The 15,206-nt window shown below is 37.9% G+C and overlaps 1 protein-coding gene across 3 annotated transcripts in view; it reads left to right on the top strand.

The window, feature by feature from the left end:
• Positions 1 to 15,206, top strand: part of AGGF1 (angiogenic factor with G-patch and FHA domains 1) — a 60,412-nt gene that overhangs the window by 20,538 nt on the left and 24,668 nt on the right. Inside the window, exons 11-15 of one of the 3 annotated variants that reach the window (XM_008514101.2) lie at positions 640 to 722; positions 3,687 to 3,814; positions 5,463 to 5,562; positions 6,813 to 7,015; positions 9,407 to 9,716. In XM_008514101.2, coding sequence (XP_008512323.1) covers positions 640 to 722; positions 3,687 to 3,814; positions 5,463 to 5,562; positions 6,813 to 7,013 — 512 coding nt within the window. In that variant the 3' untranslated portion in view covers positions 7,014 to 7,015; positions 9,407 to 9,716. Of the gene's footprint in view, positions 1 to 639; positions 723 to 3,686; positions 3,815 to 5,462; positions 5,563 to 6,812; positions 7,016 to 9,406; positions 9,717 to 15,206 lie in introns of those variants that run through there. The other 2 variants (XR_011525715.1, XM_070571592.1) reach the window with 2 other exon arrangements.

Here is a 15,206-nt window from a genome sequence, read left to right as displayed (position 1 = left end):
CAGTTTATGTTGATGTATCATTTGCGTGTATGCCCATTTTTTTCTATAATAAATAACACTGTAGGAGTTGCTATCTTGCTTTAAGCCCACTTATCTAAGGCTTTTAAAATTCGAATAGATACTTTAAGAACTAATTTTTTTCATATCAGTTTTTCCCCTAAATACCAAACAACTGTACATGGTCATTGTATATTTTTTTGTGTTATGATACTAGATTGTGAAAGTGAGTATGACACATTACATGATAACGTGAATCTTTGGTTCTGTGATTTTTCTTTTGCACATGCCTATGTTCCTTTGGAAAATTCACTATTTCTGCATTTGGGATTCTATTACAATAGTCATATCAAAAAATTAACATGTTTAGTGTTTCTTTTGGTATCTATACTATAACCTTCCTATAATCTTTGCATTTTGGTTAGTTTCCAAGTAAATTTAGTTACCAACATGCTGAAAGGACATCATCATAACCCAAGATGCTTTTATATTACTGTTTACTGGACCTGTTGGTTAATCTGCAGATGGGACATTAATACTGTTAGTTTTTTAAATTATTAAATAACAGTATTAATTTTATATAAAATTTATCAAATTTAGCATTTTCTTATTTTTTAAACTAAGCTCACTTTTTCCATTTAGTTGGTCCGACACTAAGTAAGGAGGAAAAAGAGTTGGAAAGGAGAAAAGAATTAAAGAAAATACGAGTGAAATATGGTTTGCAGGTAAGGATGTTAAATATTGTTACGTGTGTTAAACTGTGCATCTGGTTTTGAGTAAAAATGCCTTTAGATTTGCACAGTCCATTTTATATATAAAAAGAGCTATTTAGAATGATTTAGAGATTTATGTAATTTCTGTTGTTTATTGTTTACCTCAACAACTGTTGAAGTTGGAGTAGAAAAATGATAATAATACCCTACATTTGAATAGCCATTTCTGGTTTTTAAAAAACTCGTATCGAAATGATATCAGTGAAGAACATAGTTGGAGGACCAATATTTCCTGATTTCAAGACAGCTCATCAACTACAATAATTAAGACAGTATAGTGTAGGCTAAAGATAAACAAATAGGTCGATGGAACAGAATAATGAATGCAGAGATAGACCTAGATAGATGTATATTTGTGTATGTGTGTGTGTATATATATGTATGATTTTCAGCAAAGATGTGAAGGCAATTTGGTGGAGAAAGGATGGTCTTTTCAGCAAATAGTGCTGGAACAATTGGATAGGTGTATGCAAAATCCAAAAGTAGAACTTTGATCCACACCTCGTAACAGATATAACAATGAACTCAAAATGTATCATAGATATAAATTTAAAACCTAAAACTGTAAAACTTCTAGAAGCAAACCTATAAAAAAAATAGGCAAAGATTTTTTAGGTATTTAATACCAAAAGCACAATCCATAAAAGAACAAATTAATAAATTGCACTGTCTCCAAAACTTTGGTTCTTGCAAAGATGCTCTTAAGAGAATGAAAAGATAAGCCACAGACTGGGAAAAATATTTGCAAATCATCTATCTGATAAAAATCATATATCTTGTATCTAGAATATATACAGAACTCTCAAAACTCAGTTAGAAAACAATTCAAAAATGAGCAGAAGATTTGAATAGACACTTCACCAAAGCATGTGTACAGGTGGCAAAGAAACACATGAAAAGATGTTCAGTATCATTAGTCATTAGGGAAATGCAAATTAAACCAGTTAAAAAGAGTGACCATTCCAGGTGTTGGTGGGCACGTGGAGGAACTGGAGGTCTCATACACTGCTGGTGAGAATGTAAAATGGTGCGATTGCTTTGGAAACCAGTTTAGTAGTTTCTTCAAAAGTTAGATGTGCACCTACCATGTGATTCACCATTCTCTTTCGAGATATTTACCTAAGAGAGATGAAAGCATATGTTCACACAAAGACTAGTAAACAAATGTTCATAGCAGCTTTTTTTCTGTTAGCCAAAAACTGGAAAAAACTCACTTGTCCATCAAGCATGGATAAATGAAGTATGATATATATATGTATATGGTCAAATACGGTTTAGCAGTAAAAAAACATGAGCTGATACAGGCTACAAAATGGCTAAATCTCAAAGTAATTATGCTGAGTGAAAGAAAAGCCAAACAAAAAGAGTACGTACTATATATTTCCGTTTATATAAAATTCTAGGAAAGCAAACTAACATATCGTGACAGATCAGTGGTTGTGTGGGTACAGGAGGGGAAGGATTACAAAGAAGGACGAGGATACTTTTGTGGGAGATGGCTATGTTTATTATCTTGATTATGGTGATGGTTTGTTTCAAATCTCAAAAGTATCTAATTGTACACTTTATGTGTAATTTATTGTATGTTAATTATACCTTAATAAGGCTGTAAAAAAATTAACATTTAATCCTATAAGTAGACCATGAAGGTAATTCATATTTCCAGTTTCCATTTGAGAAACTAAGGGTCACCCAGCTACTAAATGACAGAGCTAGATATAGCTAGAATCTAGGTCTTATGTATATTTGTGGAGTTCTTTTTACTCTTCATGAAGATGTGGGAAAAGATGCTCCCAAAATAATGTATTTTTCTGCAAAATTGTATTATTTGTTGTTACTGTTATACTAAGGGAGAGAAATCATAATAGAAAAAAATGTCAAGGGGCTAATTTGAGAGGAAAACAGAAGATATATAAGGAGAGAATAATATATTTTCTCAAAAACTTTAGCTCAATTTTTGTATCTTCTAGGGAGAAAAACCAATTAGAGTTGGTGGTTCTATGTTTTTCTTTGCTGTTTAGAAGCAAAATTAAGTAAAAGCTTCTGTGGTGCTTTTCTTGAGTTGCTCTAGCAGTTCCTGGCATCTTGGTGGATGAATGTCATACTTTTTATATAAAGATCAGCATGTAGTAACATGGGGAAGAGGAGCCTTCTCTGAAGCCCCAAGCTGAATGGACTGCCTCTTCTTTTGTGCTACTGCCACATCTTGTTACACCTTAATGCTGAACCAGTCATACTGGAGCGTGCCAAAGATTTTGTGTTTCCCTTCTAGGATTATAAATGTGTTTGTACTCCATCACCTAGCATGGAGCTTCACACACTCTACATAGTAAATATTTGTTGAGTGACTGATGAATTGTATAAATGGAGTTTTTTTGAAGCAGAAAGCTATTAGTAGTGCCAGGATAAAAGAGTATTTGCTATTTATCCATTTTTTAAAAGGCTTTCTACATTTTTCCCTTCCAAGGAATAGTATCAAACTGTTTAGTCCCTTGGGAACATTCACTTCCTTAGAGAAAAGGAGAAATAGATTTTTTTCCAACCTCAGGGGTTCTGCATATTTCTTTGAATATTGGTAGTTCATATGAGAATGTGAGTACACATCATTAGGTCAAAATATATACTATATTTTCACTATATTCTTACGACTACATATTACAATTTATGATTTATATTCTATATGCAATTTATGTTGTAGTACAACTTGAAATAATATAAACATTTTAAAGAGGATAGAATAAAAATAGCATAGTAAATAATATAATTGTCTTAATTTATATTATGACTTGTTTTAATTCACTGTTTAATACAGACCACATTGAAACATATTTGCTAAGTAAGGCAAATATAAAGACATTACATTTTTATTTATCACTTTTGTTTTCCTCAATGAATATTTTGTGTTTATTTATAAAGAATACGGAATATGAAGATGAAAAGGCACTGAAGAATCCAAAATATAAAGACAGAGCTGGAAAACGTAGGGAGCAGATTGGAAGTGAAGGAACTTTCCAAAGAGATGATGCTCCTGCCTCTGTTCACTCGTAAGCATTACATTTTAGTTGCTTGAAACATTCTTTGTACCATAATCACATTCATAGGGTAATCTGACTTACAGAGTTATATATTCTGTTAGGTAGCCTTTAAAGGAATGGTTCAGAACAAGATAGGAACACTGTATCTATTTATATTTTCTTCTAAGATTAGAATTCCATTGTTCCCTGGAAAATTACTAAGCATAGATGTGAATAGACATACTGAAACACATATATATGCATCGCTAACATTCTAGCCGCCCAGTCAATTGGGCATACTTTTATATACTAGATATCTAGAAGGCTGCGCTAATAAGAAATTGGTATGGACTGGTATTTCGATATCCAGCTACTTTTGTTCTTGTTGACCCTGAAATACTATTTTTCTTCGTTCAGCTCTTTTCTCTTGGTAAAGTAGCATTGATTAACATGAAAAATGTAATTTTGAGGTCTACAGTATGACCGTATTTCTGCATTTAGTCATATGTTAGTTACATTTTTTTTCTCTAGAATGTAAATTCTAGATTTAGTTGAAATTTAAATCTTACATGTGGAACTGACAACTAATTATAAAATTTTGATTAAATATCATATTTTATTGATTCTAAGATACACTACTTGGAAGAGTTTTATAATTACGCATGGCAGCAAATTTTTCTTAATGGTACATAAAATTTGATGCGTCTTACAATTTATGGAGTCAGATTTGATGAAATGTAATATTATGAATTAGATATACTAAGCAACATGACAAATACTTTTTAAAATTTAGTATTTTTGAAATAATTGCTGGAGAATATGAAGATTGCTTTAGAGTTAAATTAGAAGGCAGAAGTAAAAAATGAAACACATTGGTCTGACATTGCTTGGTTGATTGTTATTGAAGAGCTAATTTAACGTATTTTGTAGAACTGAAAAGACAATGTGATAGAACATAAAAATACCCTTAAATTAGCAGAATATAAAATCAGAACAAAATGCAAATAGTGAGTGAGAGGTTTTGTTTCATTTTAACTTTTTTATTGATGTATAACATATATACCAAAAAGTACACAAATACCAGTATCACTGTCAGTTATTGATTATCATAAGATTAACACATTGCAGAATAAACATTTCTTGGCCAAGAAATAGACAATTATCAGTAACGCCAGAAACCTGCCCTCCCAGTGCCCCCTCTTAATCACTCTTCCTTTCTCCTGCCCAAAGGTAACCACTCTCCTGACTTCAACATCAACAGATTAATTTCACTTATTTTTGAATTTTAAATAAGTGGAATAATTCAGTATTTATTTTGTATCTATATTCTTTTTGTCAAACATTATTTTATTAGGTGTATTTTATTTTTACTGCTGTATGATATTCTCTTGTATGAATAAGCCACAGTTTTTCCATTTTACCATTATGGACATCTGGGTTGTTTCTGATTTGTGGTTATTAGATTTGCTGCAGAAACATTCTTGTACGTGTCTTTTTGTGTATGCTTTTCTGTTAAATTGTATACATAGGAGTAGAATTTGTGTATCTTCAACTTTGTTAGGTAATGCCAAATAATTTTCTAAAGTAGTTGTGCCAATTATTTTTAATTCATTAATTGATTATAAATATGACCTAAACGGTCATTAGAAATCAATTGTCATCTTAATTTTCTTTAAAGTGAAATTACTGATAGCAACAAAGGTCGGAAGATGTTGGAGAAGATGGGTTGGAAGAAAGGAGAAGGCCTCGGGAAGGATGGTGGAGGAATGAAAACTCCGGTAAGACTTGTGTGTTATTTCATTCTTAATTCTTACAGCAGATATACATACTGGGTACCTACCACGTGCCGAGCTTTACCTTGAGAGCTAGGAGAATAGAAGCAAGCAAAACCAGGCACGGCTACTGCCTTAATGGCATTCCCAGTTACCAAATGTATGCATGGTTTTATTTTGTTTTAGGAAGCCTCTCAGAGTCTTTTCCTTTATCAAAGCTAGGATAGTAAATATTATTTCCTGAGCCAAAGGTCTTCTGTGTCTTTTACTTGTTTTTAAGGACCTCCTTATTATGCCTGGTACTAAACATTGCAGGAACAGTCACAATGTTACTTTACAAACAGGCAGATTCTGTATTAGCTGGAGAATCTGTTTTAGGTTCAAGAATCAGAGCATGTAACAAGCAATAGAGAATGTCTGGGAAATAGTACAGCGGTTTAATTCTGCAGTCCCAAGGTTCATTGGAGGTTCAGATTATCTTTCACAAAAACCTTACAAGCGAACATGACGAAAGAACTTTCTTGATAATTGCTTGATACCTAAAGAAGTAGTGGATGGATTAGTGTGAGTTTAATGTAAATTTTCTCATTTTCATTGAGGTACAATGGGAAGGACATGGGGATTGTGGTCAGACCTTCGTTAGAGTATGTGTCCTCTCACTCGCCAGCTGTGTGACTGAGGGCAAGTTTCGATTTCTGTTTTCATATGTAAAAATGGGGATGATAACTTTTTTAGGGATGTCATGAGGATAAAGCCCCTAGCATGGTGCCTGACATATATTAGGCACTCAGCAACTGGTAGCTATGGTTCTCAAGATAATGGGAAGTCCTCCCCTACTTTTGTGAAAATAAACAATCGAATTCTCTTTATGATTCTTCATGTTTAACCTACCTGTTCACTTACTTAGGTGAGGCTAGGACAGTACTTTGAAACACATCCATTGCCTTGACTTCTGGTTAGAGTAGGATGACATATTCTGCAGCATCTCCATGAAACTTGGTGGTTGCTATTGAAAGAGCACTCCATTTCCTGTAGAATCAGCTGTACTTAGTGACAGGGAAGACAATGTAGAAAAATGAGTTGAAGTTCCGTGTGTAGTCATGTATGTATTCTTGTATATATGTGATGAATTTGACAGGTTTTCCTTTTGCATCAATGTTTTTCTAAATCAAAATTGAAAAGTATCAGGTTGGACACAACAGATTGCAATGTGTGTAAACGCTCCAGTAAGTGGTCTGCTCCACTTTTGGTAACAGATAGAGCTGCAGCTCCGGCGAACACATGCAGGTTTGGGGACAGGCAAACCATCCTCAGTTGAAGATGCTCACCTTCTCCAAAGCAAGAGCAAAAAGAACTGGGAGAAAGCGCGAGAAAGGTTTGCTGAAAACTTCCCAGAAACTAAACCTCAAAAAGATGCACCAGGGAGCGCGCCTTGGGTGAAAGGGACTACAGAGTGAAGGTCAGTCCTAGGACACAGTTCAAGCTTTTGAAAAAGAGGGTTTGGAAACTTTATTTTATTGCAGACTTTTCCCTCCAAAAGAGTCAGTGGCATGAGGGAACTGTGTCACAGTTTACCCTCTCATGACTCAGCAATGTGTAATAAAGGGTGGTTTGCAGCTTGTAAGAAGCATTTTTTAAAACTAATAAGTAGTGACTGAATCAAGTTACGCTGTGAGTGGACTAACGTTCACAGGGCGTGGATGAGCTTATGAAACTTTATTATTTTATCTTGTCGTTTACAAGACTCGTATAAGCACCTAGCCGTATAAGCAGAATTCATGTAACCACTATGGCTTAAATATGCATTTGTCCTTGTCTCCATGTTCATTATTGTACGATGCACAGCAAAAGAAACATCAGAAGTTTATAAAAACAGTTCTGACTAGGAGCATCCTTGTTTTTGCCCTTTAGAACTTAGATAAAAAATGTTGAGAAAAACATGGGTAGTGGTGCATAAATTTTATCATTCTTGAGATGACCTAAGTAATAGTATTGAAGAACTAATGATCAGGTGACATGTTGTGGAAAATTAGTCTTTCATTGTTTTCTTCTGTGAAGAATCTGTTTATTTGTACTATATATTAAGCATTTGCATTTGGTTTGTTTCATAGCTGAAATATTTAGATATGGACAATTGAGTACGGTATTGAAATATTCAATGTGCTGGCATTTGTAGTTTTGATAAATCCCATTGCTGGCAATGGAGTCGTGCCAGAGAAATCTGATTTCTACTGCAAAAGGATTACCTAGTCAAGGTGTCAAACTCAAGATGTTTATTAAAAATGTCCTGAAATGCAATAAAAACATTATGACATCAGAAGAGTGATTAATTGAACCAGTGATTTAAACACAGTGGTCTGCTTTGAACTCATGACCAGCCCGAGTTTTCCTCTTTCAGTTGCAGAGCAGGAAGAAAGCTCCCGTGGAGCAGGGGAGAGCTGCAGTGCGGCTCCCTGCGTGCAGGTGTCACTGCTCTGCCACTGACCGCTGTGCTATCCCTCGCTGTTCAGCTTTTCTCTCAGCTGTTTGCTGGGAAATTACTGCTGGAACCGACCCTTTCCTGACAGTGAATATGAGCTATAGCTCCCTCATCTACTATAAAAAAATGTCTTCAAGATTTAGAAATAGGAAAGGAAAATTCTGAAAAAAATTATACAGTAGGGAAGATAATTCAGAAAGAAAGTCTACCTGTTGGAATTTCTAGTCCAAATGGTACAGGGTATTTAGGAAGAAAGGGGGACGAGGAAAGAAAAATAAGTTTATTACTAAAGATGAGACATGGCCAAGCAAATTGTCAAGTCCCTGTAGGCCTAAGCTGGGATAACCGCAGGCCCTGTTACTCCAAAGCTGATAAAGTATTCTTCTGTATCCTTCTTGGCCATCTACACACCCTAACACACACACACACACACACACACACACACCATTAGACTTGGAGGCAACAGGAGTATCCTGTATTATTTTTTCTAAAATAGAAAAAATTACTCATGTCAGTGTAGTTCTGATACTGGTGCCCTGTATATAGTTAGTAGACTTTGCTTCTGGTGGATCTCACTCATTGTGGTAGTATACAACTGTCTAGGTAATATTTCTCATTTTTATTACTAGATTGCAGAAAAATTTTTCATTGTTTTTTGTTAAGAAAATGGAAATTTAAAAATGGTGACAGAAATTGAAATATGTGTGATATTTGCATTATTAAAACGCTTTGCAGATGTAAAGTCTCAGGGCTACACTGCATAGTGGTTAAAGCACTGACTAATATCTGGGTCTGTTTCCATCTGTGGAATAAGAATAACACTTATCTCACATGTCTGTCTTCAATAGAAAATGAGAAAATGTATATAAAAGCACTTTGTAAATTGTAAAAGTACAAATGTGAGCTTCTATTTGTTTAGAAGCATAGATGTGAATTATGTACAATTTGGATTACACATAAAATTGTTTTGTGTCTAATATCTTAAATTACAGTTTATTTACAAAGTTTACGTTTATTAATTTAATAGCCTTTATGTGTTTAAGTGGAGCTACAAGTTGCTGAATTTTGCAAAATCTAACATCTTATATTTGTGCCAGAACCATGAGAAACTGGCAAAATTGGGAACAGAAGAAACCATCAATATTGGAGTAAAATAACAGAAATTGTTTTCCAGAATTAAATAGCTAGGAAGCACTTTTTCTCAGAAAGGATTTTTTTTCTTTTTTTTTGCTTTTAAAAGTTTTTACTTCTGATGTTTCCTTCTTACTCTAGTGGTGACATTATGAAAAGCAATGGCTCACCTAAATCAAACACCTTTCAACTTTTCATGTAAAAGATTATTTCTTAATTTGGCACATTTTCAAATTGCAGGCAAAAGAAGATAGAAATCTCAAACAAAGGAATGCAAGAAGTGTCAGAGTCTGTGTACAAAGGCCATCCTGTCAAGTTGCAGGACAGAGGGATGTGCTTGGCAGGGAGCCAGAAAGGCATTTCTGGACCCAACACCTAAAGGTGCTCTCAGGAACAGTTGAAAGTATTTTCCCCATCATCTTGCACTAAGTGTGCTGCTTATTTTTGTAGGGCATTACTTATATCTCTGCTCTGAATCTTTGATCCCCCAACATTTCATTTTGCTTTTTCTGACTTTGAAGTGGAAATACATTTGGATTCTCTAAAATGAGTCAGTGTATGTGTGTGTGTCTGTGTGTATCAGGGCCTAGGCTTTCTCTCTGCCTTTCTGCTCTGTTATTCTCAGTGTTGGCTTATGGCCTTGTGGTTGCAAAAAGGCTGTTGAGACTCCAGTCATCATTTTCATGTCCAAAACAGGAAGCAATGGGAAAGAGCGATGTTTGGGTCAGTCCTCTTTCATCAGGAAAGCAAAAGCTTGCTCAGAAGCTCTCACAGCAACTTCTCCTTGGGGTCCTTAGCCTGCACCTGATCATGTGACTACCCGTAGCTGCTGCAAGGGAAGTGGAGAAGGTGGGCAACAGGATGGCCTCAGTCGGCTTAGGCCAGTCAGGAGCCATCACTGGGGCTGACCATGTTGCTGCTGGGACAGAGGTGGGGTTCAGTGAGCAAGGCAGAAGGAACGGTGGATGTTGAGTGGGCGGGCGACCCAACTGTCCATCACTGGGGACTGGGTGGTTGGTTAGACTGTGATGCAGCCCTGCTGTGTAATATTTTGCAGCCCTGCAAATGAGTAAGCTAGAACTATCTATACTCTGATGGAGAAGAGCATTCTCATTGCAGTGCTGATTTTAAAAAGCAGATTGTAGAAACGTATGTATCGCATAATCCCACTTAAAAAATATATATATAAGGGTATGTATTGAATTGTTAATATTAATCACCCAAGGAGTGAGTGGACTTTCACTTTTCATTATTTCCTTATTTGAACTTTAAAGCAGGTGTAATTGTGTCGTTAGCTCTGTGTATTCACACACATTTACAATAAGTAGGAATGCAACTCCAGGAAGTGGAGAGGCCTTCGGGGCTCAACCCCAGACATTTGACTCTCATGTACCCATTTGCCTTTACCATCTATATACCTGGGACTTCCAGGTTGTTTTAGCCAGGATACATCTCCAACTCAAAGTCACCTTAAAGGCCGCTTTATCGAGGAGTGAACACAGCCTTCTCCAAGTCCGGTCTCTTCCAGTTCACTCTGTCAGCTGGCAGCGTCATCTGTCCAGTCATGCAATCCGGAGCCTAGGAGTCAGCTTCTGTTCCGCTCCTGCCTTCCCCCTGATTTCCAGTGTGTTAAGTCAATTCACTGTCACTACTCCCTGGGACTCTTCCTCTAGCCTCCTAACAGGTCTGCCTGCAGTCCCGCCTTCCTCCTTCCAGTCCATCCACACTGCAGACGAAGTTTCTTCACAGCTCCTGTCTCGTCATCTCTGTTTCAGTCCTCCAGTGGCTTGGCTTCCCGTTACTCTGAGGACAGAACACAAAACCCTAGCCCATAAAACCCCACCTGGTCTAGCCACTGCCACATTTTCCAGTCCTCCTTGTGTCACTCTCCCCCTTCTTCTCTGGGCTGCAGCACGCTGGCCCTCTTTTCAGCTCCTCACACGTGCCGTGCCCTGTCCTCCCAGGGCGCTTGTGTTCTGTTGTGTCTGGGATGCTCTTCCTCCAGACTTTTACCTTCTTCCCTCTGACGTATTCTTTAGACCTCTGCTAATTGCTGCTTCTTCAGGGAGGCCTCCTTTGTCCCCCTAGTCTAATTGCCTTTGATAAATGTTCTTGGAAATCCCTATTTGTTTTGTTTAGACTACTTATTTTGGTTCACAGTTGTATATTAATTTGTGTGATTGGTATGCTAGTTGTCTAGATTCCTAAGTGCCATGTGGGCAAGACCTTGGTTTTGCTCACTTACTGCATTCCTGGTGCCTAGCACCATGCCTGGCATATACACTTGTAGCCTCAAAGTGAAAGAGCACGGTGGGTTTGTAGAACTGCAGGTGCCTTTACGGATAGTTTTATGCAACTGAGGAAACATGCCAGGAACTGAGGCTACGAAGAGGATGTAGAGCAGTGGTTTGCAAATCCTCCACCATGATCCACAGGAAGATGCCAAACTGGTGACTCAAGGGCTCGTGCTGTTTCCAGAATAGGTTTACACTGATCTGGGTTTCAATTCAGTCTTCCAAATAGATTACCTATGAAGAAAGGGTTTCACTGCTTAAAGAAGAGGGCGTGAGGTGGGGAGAGGAACTGAGTCACTTACCCACAGCCATTCTTGCATATTTTGTTAAGAAATTTGGATTTATCTCTTTGACAAGAATTTGTGAAGAATTTTAAGCAAGGAAGGGCACTCATTAGGTTGCTTTATAGCAGAATAACTTGGCTGATTGAAGGGAGGCTGGGTGGAGACTGGCAGATCTCCTTGGAGGGCTTGTTCCATCTGTCACATATTGATTGAGCACCCATAGGTGCTGTGCAGACCTGTGAAGGCAGGGACCTTGTTGTCTTACTCACTGCTGTGTCTTCAGTACCTACCACAGGATTAGGTACTTAGGAGGTGCTCAGTAAGCATTTGTTGATAGGATGGACGGACACACATTCACGGTATGTCAGGCATTGTGGTAGGCACTTAACATAAATCATCTTTATGCCTGCCAGTATTTCATGAATCAGAAAACTGAGGCTTAGAGAGGTTTTTATTTTGCTCAAGGTCAGGAAGCCTGTGTGACAGAGTGGCAGAGGTAGGGTTAAATCTTGATTCTTTTCATCCCAGTGGGACAGTTAAGAGCACAGGCTGAAGAGTCTCACTTACCTAGGTTCAAATGACAGCTCCACCACTCCTGAGCTGAGTGACATTTAAAGATTTATTTAAACTTCTCTACCCTAACGTCATCATGGGGTTGTTGGGGAGTGTAAATGAGATAAAGCCTGTGTGGCACTGAACATATTGTCTGGCGCATAAGAAGCCCTCAAATATTAGCAATTATTAGTAGTATTATGCCATGCTACCAGTGTCAAGGGCACAGTTGTAGGAGTAGAATCCTGGAGTGGAGATGGTGGTTATTGAAGTGAGGGAAGGTGAGGGATGAGGTGAGTGAGTGGATGGTCATCTTCATTCTCCGAGGAGATGATAGGAGATAGGTGTGGACCAGAAGACTGGGTCAGGAGCTGGATCTCTTAATGAATATTGGAGAATGAGCAGCAGACTCGTAGTGAGAAAGACAATGAGAAAGGGTAGAAGGTACTGTAGGTGACCCTCGTTATCCTCGAAGGAGTGGGTTCTGCATGACTTCAGAATTGGAGCCCTCTGGAGACAGGATAGAAAGATCTAGCAGGCCTACCCTGTACCCTGTGGGAGCAGGGAAGCTGCAGGGAGAACTCCAAGAAATAGGAGATTTCAGATCCTTTCACATAAAGATCTTTGAACAGCATGCGTTCGTTCAGCAGAGTCTTGAGGCACTTCGCACAGCCAGGTGCTATTCTAGGCCTGGGGTGCAGCAGTCAACAAACCGGACAAGACGCCCTGCCTTCTTGGAGCTAACATTTATTTTTAGATAGTATTTGGTAGAATGTAAAGGCCAAGTAGTCACGTGAAGGCCTTGATAGTTCCAAAAAGAGTATTAATCCAAAACAGTTTTTGTTCATTTCAAAGTATTTTCAAAAGCCAAAGTTCTTGGGGCAGAGGGCGAGGGAGCAATTTTTTAAAAATTGTTTTCAGATCTGTCCTGAAACCAGACCTTTTTAGGGAAATCTTATAAAGTCTGCCTTCAAAAAACTTTTAGCCGTGTTTTTGAGGGTTTTGGATATGTAGACAACAGCAAAACCTTACTGAGGCTGCAGTCCTTCATTTCATTCTCTCTCTCTTCTGATTACCTGAGAAGAATAGTAACTGCCTGCTCAGACTTTTGGATTTTGTGGTTCTAAATCTGAACAATAAATCATTGAAGAACAAAAAAAAAAAAAAAAAAGGCAACGTGAATCAGGTCACTGGAAATTGGCGTGGATGGGGAACATGTACATCAACCAGTCCCTGGAGGATGGGGAGCAGACACACTCGGGGAGGTTAATGTGAACAGAGGCAGACTGTCTTCTGCCTGCTGAGGGAGAATGCCTTTTCAGAAACTCTCCCAATAAAAAGCTAGCTTTCTTTGTCCACGTAAAAATGCTCTGGTATTTCATTGCCCAGAAAGCAAAAGACACAGAGAAGTTGGTGGAATATTATTAAATGTATTTAAACATGTGACAGTGTGTTACTTAGCTTCCAATTACTGGTAGACTTCAGAGGCCAGGAAGGTTGCCAGCTCATTCACCTGATCATTACTTATCTTGACCAAAGGCCCAGGAGAATATATACTGAAATAATAAAACTTTCATTAACATTTAATGCTTTTCCTTAAAGCCTTCATTTTAATACTGTGAAATCAGATTTCAGAGAATGTCATAATTAAGATTTTCATAAAAGGAAACATTTAATACTATTTAAATATGTAATGACTCCCAGTGCTATCTGAATTCATTCACATCATAAACCCACTAAAATGGGCTTTAATCTCTACTATGACCATGCTCCCTTTACTTAACCTTAGTATACAACACTATCAAGGCCAATTTATGAGCCACACAAAAATAATCATCGTTGCTTTATTGTAACCACACCTGATTAACCAGAAAAGTTAATCTGGTTAATCAGCACCATATTCGCCAGCCTGGGCTCTGAGTAACTGGCAGCTCTTCTAAAAATCTAATTTTTCTTGGAAAGATGGATATTTGCCAACTTAAGGATGTTTTAAAGAATGTGCCAGAGACTCCGAGGGCTACTCTAAAGGAGGAGTTCCAGAAATGTTTTAAGCAGGGAAGCATTTTTGGAACTACTGTATGCTTTCCCAAGGTGACTTCTTTGAAGGGAAAGTACTCAAATGGATAGGTTTTGATATATTGACTTGTAAGGTTGGTCAGATTACTTTGTAGTCACGAGTCGTACTGAGTTTTGACTGGATTTGTGTATTTCGCAAATCAGGCATGAAGTTTATGTTTTGACAGAAAAATATTTCTATCCTGAAGGAAAGTGACTTGGCAAACCTTTGTGGCTGGTGTGCAGCTGCTCTTGGAGATCTCCCCAGGGAACCTGCTTGTTCTGAGCTCCTTTGGATTGGTTTTGAGCTCCCATTCAGAGAAGGAAGAGAAATAGAAGCTGTAGTTACTGAGTTTAAACTACATGTCAGAATTTGCCTAAATAGCTTACTTAGTCCTCATGACGACTCTGTAAGGTATGTGTTGTCCTCATTTTACTGATGAGGAAACTGGGTTTCAGAGGGCTTAAGGTGGTCGCCAAGGTGACAGCTAACACACATGGCTAGCAGCTTAGATTTGAATTCGCATTGGGCTCCAAAGGCGTGATCAGCTCCTCGCAGGTACAAGTCAGCGGGGTCTTAGTCAGTGCACGAATTTACAAAGGTTCTCAGAACTATGGAGGCCTCTTCCCCCCGAGAGGGATCCTTCATACCCAACTTCCAACTTTCTGTCTCAGAAAAGTCTGAGTGCTCCCTGCCCTGGGCAGAGAGACTAAGATATAAGAGGGGAGAGGTTAGGACCTCCAGTAAGGTATTGATTTCTGAGGAAGAGGGGCTTCCCATCAAGCACATGCCTTTCTCACACATGCCCCAGACCGTGCCAGGCAGTATCATGCCTGTGGCAGCAGAATAATACC

The sequence above is a fragment of the Equus przewalskii genome, chromosome 13 (assembly GCF_037783145.1).
Source record: "Equus przewalskii isolate Varuska chromosome 13, EquPr2, whole genome shotgun sequence".
NCBI lineage: Eukaryota > Metazoa > Chordata > Mammalia > Perissodactyla > Equidae > Equus > Equus przewalskii.
The sequence above is the reverse complement of the archived record's forward strand: the minus strand, read 5'-3'. Positions and strand labels throughout refer to the sequence as shown.